Source organism: Melanaphis sacchari, unplaced genomic scaffold, assembly GCF_002803265.2.
Source record: "Melanaphis sacchari strain LSU unplaced genomic scaffold, SCAv2.0 Contig91_pilon_pilon, whole genome shotgun sequence".
Taxonomy (NCBI): Eukaryota; Metazoa; Arthropoda; class Insecta; order Hemiptera; family Aphididae; genus Melanaphis; species Melanaphis sacchari.
Genome location: NW_020271649.1, coordinates 1,089,732 through 1,104,647, shown reverse-complemented (window position 1 = coordinate 1,104,647; position 14,916 = coordinate 1,089,732). Strand labels below are relative to the sequence as shown.

The 14,916-nt window shown below is 26.6% G+C and overlaps 1 protein-coding gene across 1 annotated transcript in view; it reads left to right on the top strand.

Annotated features, from left to right (window-relative positions):
• LOC112602819 (disintegrin and metalloproteinase domain-containing protein 10) overlaps positions 1-14,035 on the top strand; it is a 71,457-nt gene extending 57,422 nt beyond the window's left edge. Inside the window, exons 5-14 of the mRNA XM_025351141.1 lie at positions 6,922-7,053; positions 10,078-10,202; positions 10,287-10,415; positions 10,497-10,665; positions 10,779-10,948; positions 11,025-11,192; positions 11,270-11,397; positions 11,545-11,659; positions 11,784-11,918; positions 12,402-14,035. Of these exons, the coding sequence (XP_025206926.1) occupies positions 6,922-7,053; positions 10,078-10,202; positions 10,287-10,415; positions 10,497-10,665; positions 10,779-10,948; positions 11,025-11,192; positions 11,270-11,397; positions 11,545-11,659; positions 11,784-11,918; positions 12,402-13,544 (2,414 nt within the window). The 3' untranslated portion in view covers positions 13,545-14,035. The remainder of the gene's footprint in view (positions 1-6,921; positions 7,054-10,077; positions 10,203-10,286; positions 10,416-10,496; positions 10,666-10,778; positions 10,949-11,024; positions 11,193-11,269; positions 11,398-11,544; positions 11,660-11,783; positions 11,919-12,401) is intronic.
• The last annotated feature ends 881 nt before the right edge of the window (positions 14,036-14,916 follow it).

Here is a 14,916-nt window from a genome sequence, read left to right as displayed (position 1 = left end):
CTACAAGCGTAAATTATTCTAAGTTATACTTGCCACCTTTTCAAATAATTATTATAGTAAAATAAAATAAGTTTGAAACAATCGATCACAATAATTATTAATTTTAAACGTAATTAAATATATCTATGTTATTACCATCATTTTTAAATTGTAACTGCTTTTTATTAATATAATCTGAACTAAAATGTATATAAATTAATTCTAAGGATCTTATAAGTAAAAACGATTTTTGTCGTACAACACGAAGAAGCAAAGTACGTTTTTACACAGTACATTTTGTACGATTTTTAAGCAATGCAGAGTATTTTTAAAGACATAATTTATAAATACCAAATAATTAAAAATTAAAATTAATCGCTTGTGCCATATAACCATTATCTGTGATAGTTCAACCCCAAAAAACACTTCAATGAAAATTCAGTAAAAATTATATTAACAATGCTGTGGTACTATAGTTTAAAAAATTAATTAATTATAAAACATTAAACTAATTTAAAATGTATTATAGTTAAATAAGATAGATGTACACTGCACACACAGTTTATTTATAAAAATATCATTGCTTAATAATTTAAAATATTTTATATATCATGAAAACGTATAAACCAGGCGTTTAGAATTTTTATTTTATAGATTTGTTTTCCCAAATCGTACTCACATATGCATCAATTCACGCACATACCCGGTAGCTACGAAGCGTCACGTTTTTTTTTCATCATCTTCATCGTCATCATCATCATTATAACCATCCAAACATCATGAGATATTACCGTAGTTGGCAAATGCATACATATGTTTCGTGTGTGTGCGTTTGTTCGTATACGTGTAATATCTGCTCGCTTTGATCGAGTGAACAGCGAGTGTAGATGCAGATGAATGTTGGTGGTGCGGTACTCAGTTGGAGAATTATTTATTTTTAAAATGAAAACGATGGAAAACACTCGGCATGCATGTTTTTTTATAAAAAAAACTTTCTGAGAACATCGATGTATTGTTGCCGTTATTAATTGAATAAAAAAAAGCAACGGATAAAAGGTTTTTCAACGTTTTTATGTATATAAGTGTACATATTATATATGTGTATATATAGCTATGTAATATACGCAGATATTATATTATATGTATAAAGTATGTGTATATATAATAAGAAGTCTTTATAAAGAATAAGATTCAAGTGTATATGTATCTATTCCCATTGAATTGTATGGTTAAACATTTTAAATTTGCATCTGCATTCGTCAAATTTCTTCAAATTGACAACTGCTTTTGTAATTTTAAAATCCTTGATAATACATAATGCATTTTTTTATGTATTGTAGTTTTAATGACAATTTTTTGTTAAAAAAAAAAGTATATTATTTAATATATTAATTATCAAAAAGTAATCTCAATTAGTTTAGCGATAAATATGTATAAACCACGGTATATTATAAATTTATAACCTATCATAAGATTTCTTCAATTTTTGTAATATGCATAATATAATAATTAATATGATTGGATATTATAAAGTAGGTATCTATCACTTTTCATACTACTTACTATTATTACAGAACATAATTAAAAAAACAATATTTTTAGATGATCAATTTTTCTATAATAAATTGTTTGATTGAAATATACATTTTACTCAAGAAAATAAACAGTAATTCAATTTATTCATACAAAATACACGATAATTACAATATTATATTATTGTATTTTATACTTATAAGATCTATTTTTAATTTTAGGTGATAAAAACTAGTCAAATACCATTCTAATCTAGTTAATTTTAAATTAATCTATTAGGTAGTATATAAAACAAGAATGTCCATTCTAATTTTTATATTATTAATATCATAATATTATGTACATAATCTTATAATCGTTTTATTTTACGGAAATTATTTATCTAAATACCTATGTTACTTTAGATTTACAGATATATTGTTTAAAATGTTATATTTATAAAATAATTTTTGTTTAGAATTAACTAATATCTACATTCTACAATAATATGTTTTATAATAAGTCTGGATGGCTAGTTTGAAAATTTATAAAATCGATTAGGTACCTTATTAAAATATTAATAGATACTCATCAATCAGCATCTATCTATCATTTATTTTACTTTTCGTTCAACAAAATTTTAGATAAACTATTTTTTGTATCACTGAAATATCGTTGATGATACCAATTTGAACAAAGAAACATTATGACAATGGTTGATGTAGTAATATAACTTTCTTCAAGTATAAACATCTCATTCACATCAGTATATTAACAATACAATAATCAGTAAACTTTATAAAACTATTCAATTTACACATTATTTAAAAAAATGTATTTCGAACTTTTCTTAATAATAATTATATGTTTGCCAATCATAATTTAACACGAGAGAATGAAGCGCTTTTACTTTGTCTGTTTCTCGTAGTTTGATTATTATTATTGTCGTATAGTATTATATATTTGAACTATGTTTTTAACCACATGGAAATACTACACAATAGCTTAAAATAATATTGAATATTTGAAGAACCAAATCCATCAATCGTCAATAATAATCGCGGTCTTCCACTTAGTCAAATCTTTAACTGTACCTATTAGTTCAAATTTAAAATTAGTGCATACAAGTAATAACTAATATCGATTTAACCTTGATTTGCGAGTTTTTTTACTATTTCTTATTTTCAAATATCACTAAGTTATTTTTCTTACCAAGTGTAATATTTATCATGAAAATATCAATATTTTTTTGCGCGCCATTACATAAGATTAGAAACGCAAACAAGATATTTATTTTGTGTATTATTGTGAAAAATTAATTTGTTCTAAATTTATCTAAAATATTCCAATGAGTTTTAAGTAAATATCTCAAAATTTTCTAAATTTCGTGATTTTTTATGAATTTTGTTAAAATATTGAATATTAATTGCTTATATAAATATACGAGAAGGTATAAATATTTATTATATAATATATATGTTTAAACATTTTTTTTTACTCAATAATATAAATTTTATTTTTTATAAATCGAAAATAAAATCAAAAAAATATTTCAAATAATTATAGTTAGCACAATAATGTTTCTATGATTATTTGTATTTAAGTTATAACTTCCTTAAAGTACCAACTAGATAAAATTTACTAACATAAACAATTCTAAAAATTTAAAATTTAAACATTTTTACTGTTCCAAAAGGCGATGACAGATGTAAAAAAAAGCACACACATTATTTTAGAACTAATACATTCATAGCTCTGCACAATATCCAAAATAAAGAACTTTAGTGTATAATAAAGCAATTAATTTTGATGTATGAGTATAGATTATACTCATTATAGTTAACTTTAACGCCTACAAGAAAAAACCGTGATTAAAACATAAAAATACATGTCATTTTTTTTTTTTACCAACAATTTGAATATTATAATGAAATTTATTGATTTTCGGCTGTTTTTCAGTTTTTAATTATATTTACAAAATTTATATTTATTTTACTTCTCAAACTAATTTACACGTCAATAACTAATAAGTCAACGCAAAACATATTCCTTACATAAATAGGTATATTCATCATAATATGTGTTTTCGTAGAATTAATCATTAGAAAGTAGATCCTTGTCCATTTTATTAGTTAAATTATTGAAAACTCCTTCTTGCGTCTAAAATAACGGTTAATGTATTTTTTTATTTATTTTTAGTTAATATAAAATTTTGATTCGAATTAGATAAAATGATAAATAAGTGTAAACTCTCTACAAAAAATATATATTCTTATAATAGTAAATTAATTTGATATCTTCTACTAGCTTCCAACGTGGGTTAATTATTTTAGGATACAAAATACAAAATGTTGATTACATAATTTAATGTGAACCAGACTACTACTATTATACTTCTATTAACATTTGCTGATTTCAGTTTATGAATAAGGCTCCATCAAAAAACAATAACAAAAAAGACATTTGAATAACTTACACGTCGCTTTGAAAATTTATGATAATGGTTTTAGAAACTTTTTAATTTTTAATATATAGAGTTTATTTAGTAAAACTGCAATGCCTAATATAGGTTGAAATATTAAATTAATTTTGTATTTATATTGTATTTGTACAATTTTACAATTCAGCTTATTAAGATATTATTTCTTGATTTCAATATATTAAAAAAAATATATATATATACGAGTATAATATATATATATATATATAAACGATTATTTTCACTAAGATTTTCAATTATTTAATACAATTACATGGATTTCTTATAAATTAAATATTTTGAAGAGCCATTCCTATATTATTTCTTGTAATTTTTCAGTTTTGTATAATTTTAGAAATAGTTCATAGATTTATTAAAAATTCATAAATGCATTAATATTATTTTTTATCTTTTTATTTTTGAATAACTAACAAAGTCTTGAAAACCATTTTATTAATTCTATCTTTTGCTGATATATATTATACAGTTTTCTAAAACGGAAACTAAAGTAAAGTAATCATTTCGCGCCTGTATTTTTAAAACCATATGAATATTTTATTTTTTTACCCCGCCTTTGTTTTTATAAGCAGTCAAAATCCGGACTCGAGTTATAAATATTAAGTAGGGGCTTCTACTAAATTGGAATTGGAATTTTTACGAAAATCCTTGTTGGCCTTACACTGAATTAAAATAATGAACGTCATATATTACACCGTATAATCTGTAGATATGCTGATACTATTTCTCGCCCGTAGGTTAAACTCAATTTTAAAAGCTTTCCATTAAGATTTCCTTTAATTCTCTTCTTATTAGTGAATGTTTTTCACGCTTAATCTCATCTTGAATGTAATTATATAAAACATAAAATATACATTTTTGATAATTAAATGTATTGGCTGTTGATATTGTTAAATTTAAAAGGTCATCAATTGAATATAAATGAGAATATGCACATTATGTAATAAATTACTGACCAAAATTCATTATAATTATAAAATTATTATTTATGTTTTTATTTATAAAGAAACTTGAACATCTAGTTTCTAACCTTATTCAAATTTTACCAATTTTTATTTAAATAGTAGAAGTACTCTCAGATTAGATTAATCACGAATCTCCTTTAAAATCTTCATTTGTTTTATTAATTAAATAGTTGTTTAATTCTTTGTATAGAATACTGTCTGCCACAAATATTTTTAGAATAAGAATTTATAGGTTCTTTTCTTTTTGCTATACAGAGAACTTCGTTTGAATTTTTATTAAATTTGCTCTATTGATACGAATACCACACAAAATTTTAATTAAACCATTGATTATTTTCAATGAAAAGTTCTAAATAAGTCTTATCTTTATCTCAACTTTTTTTTTGCAATATACCAAACTAAAGAAGAATAGTTAAGATATATAATTTTAATCAAGAAATTTAAAACTAATATTAGTAAACATATTATATTTCTAATATTCCGACATCGCTACTGTCTATATTGTGTTTAAACATTAAACATTATTTTAAAACGTAATAATAAATTATAATGATGATTAAAATATTTATTTAAATATTTATTCAATTTATATAATTCTCAAAGTAAAAAAAAAGGATAACTCAAATACAATAGTCTTTTTGTTTAAAATAAGGCAACAATGGTTCATTGTATATTTTCTTAAGAGTTTATAAGATAAGTTGCGACTTATCAAAAAGTTAAATAAGAAATAAAGTATTACATAATATTCTAACATAGTGAGATAATAGGTACTGTCCTTAATGTTGTGTTTAAAAACTACAATATTTTTTTTCGGATAATTTATAATGACTTAGTTATAATTTAGTTTTTATTTCTAAGAAAGGTTTTAGCATTAATATTTTTTTATATCTCCAACAAGTACCTAATATATAAAAAAACTTCTATATTTCTATCACTAGTAGATTTCAGTGTGGGTTTTTTTATAAATATATAATCATACATTTTTTTTTTTTATAAAAATATGATCTTAGTTTAAGCTGTTTAAGGTATAACTATTTGAAAATAATATAATAAATCAAGCTTTCTACAATACTCTGATTACTTATATGAGTTTTAAAATATTAAGCTAAAGCCCATCGGGTTAAAAATATGAAACAAGGTTTAATTTTAATTTTTATTATTTTATAATATTTGACTTATTAGTATGACGCCAATATTTGATATACAATCATCTTATTTACTTCTTAGTTTAATATTTTTGTTGACTCAAGCAGTTGACTAGTTAATATAAATGATACGTTTTATTCACAAATCATAATAATTTTTGTAGGTTAATAATCCATGCTATTGAAGCCTTTATTTTAAATTAAAAAAAATAATAATAATAATAATTTTTTTCTTTACTTTTTTATTTGCATATATAATTTGTTGTTGTTTTTGCTTCATTAATATAAGAATACATTTTTTATAAAAAAGCATAGTTTTAAAATAGGTATCACAAACATCTGCATAATTTAGCATGATATTATTTTTCTCGTATTATTGAATTATTAATATATATTCGTCTAAATTATCAGGTTACAATCTGGTATTTCGTAAAAATTATGTCATCACACGTACGATGTACATAAAATATGTAATAATAATTTTTTTTTTAATAATTATTATTATTATATGAAGTACAGAATAATAAGTATAAAAATAATTTCAAAATGACAAAATTAATATGCTTCACTGTTTAACTTATCTATAACTTTTTATAATTTTGCCTATGCGAAAAGCTTTAATAATATTAAAATTACTTTTTTTTCTATTAATCGTGTATTATATTTTCACAAAATATAATTTTAGTTGATCAATAACTTATTTTATTTTTATGAAAACATCTCATTACATGAAAAAAAATAGAAAAATCTATAGACTAACTATAAAACGAGAACAATTTATTAGAACAATGTTATTAATTTTATTTGTTTTTTTTTTTTTCAGACTTTAATCAAGACGGTAAACCAGACAATATAAGCTTCATGATTAAGAGGGTGAAAGTGCACTCTAACCCAGACCCTACCTACAAGTTCCTGGGGAATTATGGAGTAGAGAAATTTTTAGAAATATTTTCGGGTAAGTCAGAATCAAATAGACACACACAAAGTTCATACTCTGTGAATTTTATATTATTTGGTAAAGAAAACATTCTTCCAGTTTATAAAATGATTTTACTACTCAATTGGTATTTTTACGCTCTAAAAGGTCAACACAAAAGACCCTTTAACACCACCGGTGCTATTTTTTATGCATTTATTTTTACGTATAGACTGATGGGCTCTGTTTTTTGTTTTATCTTTTTCTTCATTTAAAATTCCATTTATAAAAGCTGCTTCAAAGAGTACCACAAACGTTACTTAATGACTTTAGTAGGGTAAAAAAGTTTTATCTCTATCGCTAATATTGTCAGGGTACAATAATAACGAAATAAAGAGAAACATATCTTGGTGATAAGTTGCTGTTAATGGTCAACTAGAAAGAACATATTAATATATAGATATTAGTGACTATAGTGAGTAGACATGGGTATTATTTATTGATTTAAAATACAAAAATGCAAACATTAAAAAGGTAAAATCGTTTAGGAAACGATCACACATTATATCTAAATGGTAATAATTTGAGACTTCAAGGTAAACGTGTTTTGCAAAAATATACAATTTAATTCTAAGATTATTAAATAAATTAAATATTTTTTATACTAAAACAACAATTTATACGCATATTAATTGTTAAAATTATTTTTTAAACATTAAAAAGAAATTGTTTAATTAAAATTTAAAAGCAGCACAGTTACACTAAAAAACGATCAAAATATAATATAACTTTTAAATCTAATTAATATATCTAAAAACAAGTTATCTTTAGATCTATTAAATCTTAATAACATATGTAGGTGACTAATATTTGAGATGAATTCAACATTTTTAAATTCAAATATTGTTCATTATTTATACTATTTTTTTTTCATATATGTGTTGTATGAAGACACTTTATTATGTAAATTAATAATATAGGTAACACAAATAGTTAAGTCTTAAAAGTAAAAAAAAAAATCGATTAAAAAAATAAAAACGAGTTTCAATAGTTTGTTTACTTAATTAAATGATAAAACTGTTTAGAGTCTTATAAAAGTTTAGTTAAGTGTAAAAGGCAATTTCAAGTTGGTAAAACTGTATATAACAAAATGAAATGTACATATTTTATGAACACTAATACGTACCACATATCTAATAAAACCTTGGAAATAAAAAATATGTATGTATTGTTTATGCATACTGCTTACATTTTATATAAATTTTATTACATAATGTATTTTTATATATTAGCTATATTAATTACCTGTCTCTACACGGATGAATTTATTTATTTATTTTTTTTTTAATATGATAAAAACCAAACAGATAGCGCCAAGAGTATATTACTTTTTCAACGCTTCATTTTCTTTGAAGAAAAGTTGGGGTTGGTTGTTTAAAGTCTAATATTATGATGGTTTTTGAGAAATTATTTATAGTATACAAAAAACACCATGTAAATAGAGTCAATAGTTTTAAAGCTAACCCATTATCGACACAATCGTTTCAATATTATAGTATGCTCGATGGCTAGGTTTTTCTTTAGGCATGCACTTTTTCAACGTTTTATTATTAGAATTATTAATTAAACTTAAAGACAATATTTTCAAATCTTTGAGATTTTTGGTACTAATTTTTGTCCTGTGTCTATACAAATTCTTGTTTTTCAAATGAGAACTACCCTTTTACTGTAAATTATTTAATAAATAATTTTTCTGAAAATGTTGAAGTACCAAAATTAATATTCAAACTATAAAATATTTTTTTCAGTTATTAAAATGTTTATATTAAGAATAAAAATTCATAAAAAAATTAACTAATTATAATTTATAAATATTGATAGATTAATATTAATTTCTAACATATTTAATGCACCATAGCCCATATATGTTCCAAACTATTTATTATGTATCAATTATCCTTAGTACACAAAGTTTATTAACTCAAAAACTGCTCGTTCACTCTATATATAAATAAATTATACTGTATAATATGTGTTATTTATTAGTGAGAAACTAAACGCATATCCCTATTTAGTTCCTCTGAAAATATATGAATAAAATTTAAAAAAAATGGTAATTAAAAATGCTTATATTAGATATTGGATATATCAAGTAATATCACTTTATATTATATCAATAATTCAATTTTATAACACTTCTAAATAATTATCACTTTTACAAGTTAGATATAAAATGAGGAAATTGACAACTAAAAATTTTTCAGTATCATATTATAATATATTAATTTTATTAGGTATGTTACCAATAATTATATATTTATATTTTATCATATTATTACTATTTTACTTATTAGTAAAAGTATTTAAAGTATTTCAAAAAAATAATTTTATAGAAGTATAAATAATTATGTAATATTATAGTTATAATATATTACAAAAACGTAGTAAATCCGATTTATTATGGATTTGGAATATTATGTTCCTCTATATTATATATCCATATAGATGTTTAAATAGTCTTATGTTTCATATTTATTATTTGTAATACGAATCTTTTTATAGAGGTAAAATTAAATTTAAATTAATATATTTTAATAAGTATAATTTTTTTTTAAGCTGAATACCCAATAATTAATATATAATTAATTTCACTTTTTAAAAATCGTAATATAAATTTTAAAAATCCTTAATAATATTATTGTTAGAAAATTGTTATCTTCATAATAATATACAATACTTTATTTATTATATTAAATGCTAACAATTTTCATAGCCAAATCTAAATATCCAATAAAAATAAAAAATACTTCATATACATTACACACTCATTCTTATTTTTATTTTTTCTCAATATTTACAATCTACACTTAAATAATAGTAAAATAAGAAAATTATTTGAATTATTTAAAAAATATATAGGTATTACATAAACACTCATTATTAAATCGATATATTACGTCCAGTATAACTTTAATTTTTACGCTTGCTACTATTATATATTATAAAATATATTTATAACATTAAAAATTATCATTTATCACCAAGTTTCATTCTTTTTTTCAGAGGAAGATTACGATGCCTTTTGTTTGGCTTACATGTTTACGTATAGAGATTTTGAAATGGGTACTCTAGGTTTAGCGTGGACTGGGGATTTGAAGAACGCTGGTGGTGTATGTGAAAAAAATGGAGTGAGTATCTACAATTTCTTCGATGATTTAACGTTTAAAACAAAAACCCATATTTAATAATAATTATAATTAAACTTGTTTTAGCATTATCGGGGTAGTTTAAAAAGTTTAAACACTGGTATTGTAACCCTGTTAAATTACGGAAAACATGTACCTTCCGCTGTGTCTCATGTTACACTAGCACACGAAATTGGCCATAACTTTGGTTCACCGGTTAGTTTATAAATTTAATAAACGATATTCATTCGTCATTAGTTTTTATGTTTCCATTAATTTAACTGGATTTGCTTTCAGCACGACCCCGAAACATGTACGCCGGGCGGCGACGATGGTAACTATATTATGTTCGCTCGAGCAACTTCGGGTGACAAGAAAAATAATAATAGATTTTCGCCATGTAGCTTGTCTGCTATAAATCCTGTACTAAATGTTAAAGCCAGAAGTACTAGAGGATGTTTCACTGGTACATAATATAATCATAATTCAAATCAGATTTTATTATTTATTTCATTATTTTGCTTTTTACATCTGTAAACAGTATGTCATTTAATTAACAGTTTGTTTCTATTCTCACAGAACCACAAGCATCGATTTGTGGTAACGGCGTTGTTGAGCCTGGTGAAGAGTGCGATTGTGGGTGGGAAGAGGACTGTAAAGACGCATGTTGTTTCCCGCAAAGGAGATATTCACGACCCGAAGAACCACCGTGTAGATTAACGGCAAATAGTGTTTGCAGCCCTTCACAGGTACCCAATTTTTTAACTCATCAGTTGTGGCGTTTTTAGTTCATCTATAATAGATAAATATTAATTTAAATTTTAGGGACCATGTTGCACAAATGATTGCAATTTGAAAATAGGAGATCTTTGTCGCAATGACAACGGTTGCCGAGATGCTAGTTACTGCAATGGGATGACACCTACCTGTCCTGCTTCTATTAACAAACCAAATAAGACTGTATGCAATGAAGAGTTTGTGTGTTACATGGGAGTGAGTATTATAATATTTTTACATATTTTTTACATTTTACCATATTCTATTTTTACTTGATAATTTTTTATTTTTAGGAATGTACTGGATCTATATGTCTTGCATATGGACTCGAATCCTGCCAATGTTTACCTACCCCTCAGGACTCTCCTACAAAAGCGTGCGAGTTGTGTTGTAAACTACCTGGTGAAAATCAACCTTGTTTGTGAGTAATACTTTTTTAGGGAGGAATTAAAATTATAATTTTTAAACAAGTAATACATAATAAAATAAAAGATATAAAAATATGACAACTTAAATGAAGGGAGTAAAACAATTTTGTAATAATTACCTTTAATTTTCGTTTAATTAGGTCATCATATTCTTGGAATAACGTGCCATACGACATACCAGATATGTATTCTAAGCCAGGTACCCCATGTAACGACTACAACGGGTATTGTGATGTATTTCAAAGATGTAGAGAAGTATGTATAATAAAATTATTATTAATTTATAAAAAACAAATGTGTATAATATAGAATTGATTACGATAAAATATAAAAATTACGACAATATAAAAAAAAATTAATGAATATTTGTTTTATTTAGGTTGACCCGTCAGGACCTTTAGCAACGCTTCGAAAGTTGTTATTATCTGAAGAAAGTATTGCCTCATTTAAAAAATGGGCTATAGATCATTGGTACTATTCTGGTCTAATTGTGGCCTCTTTCCTGTTGATGCTAGTATGTTTAACATTTTTTTTACACTTATCTAATAATTTAAATAGTATAATACATATATAATATAATATTTAATGTTTAATGTACATTTATTTTTATATTGATTTATCTGTTTACTTAATTTTTTTTTTTTTCATAAACACAATTACGCATAAATGTATTCAGGTTATTCGGAATTCACATTGTAAGTCATTCTCCGTATGAAACTACAGATCCTAAAATCCAGTATTTACTTACACAGTATTTTCCTTTCCCAATTAATTACACAATGTAGAATACAATATCATAATCCATAGACAATAGACACAGACATCTTAAGGATAAGCCTTAAACCAAAGTCCAAAATAGTATTCACTTATTTCAATATATGCTAAAATTGTCGTCATCGTAGGCTTTATTGTTATTATATGATGTTAAAATCATACCTATAATATTATTAATTATGATAATAACAGCGTCTAATATTTCAATTATACATAATTCTAGGTTCTAAGTACGCGGTTGTTTGGAAAACGATCCGATCCAAAATTGAAATCGGTGACGATCATCCACAGCTCGACCACGGAAACTGTCCGGTTGCCAGCTGATGGTGACAATCAAAATGTTACTGTTCATCCAGCTGCCGTGCGTTCGAAACTTCCATTGAAAAAACGCGTACGTGAAAAACGTAATGTAAACAACAATAACAGTCCCGCGAAAAAGAGTCGCAAAAATGTCGCAGCCGAGGAGGAGTCGACGACAGAGACGTCTTCTCCGAAAAAAGTTGGCCTTGCCCAAAAGAAAGAACGAAAGACTAGGCGAAAGAAATCGAAAGGCGTCATCGACTACAGCGTCGCCCAGAACAAAGTGCTCGTGGCGAACAAGAAAACACCCGAAGACGATTCGCTGGGCAAGGTTCGCAATTGGCTGTTAAACTCGCATCACATCGAGGCTCTCGGCGGCACACTGAGGAAGTCAAAGTCGTCGCCGGCCGGCTTCGCGAACCCCCCCGAACTTCCCAGACCGGTGCCCAAAGCTCAACAAAAAACCAAAGACAATCAAGTTAGTTTGCAGGTAGTGTACAAGCCCCCGTTCAAGTTTAGCGTCAAGCTCAGCAAGTCCAAACCGGACCTGACGAAAGACAAGCGACCGGATCGGACCAAGCAGCGTGCGGCCCTGCTGATCCGGGCCAACCGGGTGCGCGGCGGTGGCGTCGGCCCTGCCAAGCAACAAACGAAGAAGCAGCTGCAGGCCAACAGTAGCAGAGCGGCCGCTAAACAAGAGCCCAAGAACGCATCGGCCGCGGCCTCCGCGGGCAGACTGCAGCCGCCCGAGCCCATATACGAGAACAACGCGGCCATCGACTTGCTGCGCATGTCGTCCACAGAGCACGATGGCCACCAACCGATATTCCCGGTGGCCGCGTCGCCGCCGAACAAACAGAGGAAGTCGTTCGCCGGCGTGGACGCGAAAACCGACGACGCGGCGTCCCGGCCCAAGCGGAACAGCGTTCCACTGCAACAACAACAGCCGAGCACGTCGGGCAACAGCAATCTGATGCGATTTCCGTCCACCGATAACAAGCAGGCCAACAACAGCAGCGGTTCCGCACCCGCCATTAACGCAAATAAATCCGACGAAAAAACGTGATAGTCGTCGCGACGAGGTAATTTTACGAATTTTTTGTTCATCATCATTATAATTATAATTATTATTATTATTATTATTATTATGCGTGCGATACTCTCTTTCTGTTATCGTCACGTCCTACGACGTCGTCGCTAATCTGCGTGTTTTAATCTCGTCAGTCGAATACCGATCGGAACCGCGAAAAACTGCACGTGCCGTACCGCGGCGCTCGTGATCTCAGTCCCAAACGCTCCCCCCTCCTTACCCCTGACAGTCAAAAAGCATTTACTTCCGTTTTTATACGTCTCGTTTGTAATTATCGTCGTCATCAACTGGTCAGTGTCCACCGTCGTCAATCAGTCGTGGACATATCATTATTACAATAATTGCCGTGTTGGACGGTGGTTGGTAATCTGTGATTTCTTCAATTCTCGCGTAAATCGACTAATTCGTCAAATGACAAAAATAAAAAGATACAAAAAAAAAAAAAAAAAATATATGTGCTCTGCAAACGATGTTCCGAACGGTCTTTATCGAGTGTTAATTTTTTTGTGAGTTTTTTCATTCCATTTATATATTATACATGTTATGTTAGTACCTAGTATGATATATAACCCAAGATTTCGAAACATAAATACACGAAAACGCATCCATCACAAATATTATACCATACAACACTGTTGTATAGGTAACAAACGAAATTACAGTCATTTTTATTTTTAAATAAATGAGTTTCCCTCTGTTTTATTTCCTTTCTTGGCGAACCGTAGTTCGTTTTGGACAATGGGTTTGAAAAATCTACAGACCTTTTTATTCTTACATAAACTAACCCCAATAACAATATAATAATAATAATAATAACCCCGTTGTCGTGATTAATTTATTGAGTTTGAATACATCAATTCATACTCTTCAGTGCAATAACGTTACGTCAAATAATAATTATTCAAATCGTCAGTATTATGTAATATTCGCGTCGTATAATTTTTTAAGAATATGAAATTGTGTATAATTATTTTGTCGTACGGATGTATATTATTTATTATTTATAGAAGATCTCTTGTTTTGTTTTAAGTTTATTTTTAACTATATGATGGCAACAATGCATGTTTAATACACGATCATTGCCTCATATAATAGGAACAAACCTCGCCTTTTTTTAAATTTTATTTTATAGTATTCAATAAAAATGTATGCAATATTATAAGGAAAAAAACAATGAACTACCTACTAATATGAATATCTTTTTACTTGTATGTCAATTAGTTTATTCGTTCTGAATCTGTTCTGACATAATTAAGAGTATTCCATTTCAATAGTTTTCCTCACATTACATATTACCTGTATATTTAATATGATATGGTTAACATAAACATATCTTTACTTTGTTTAT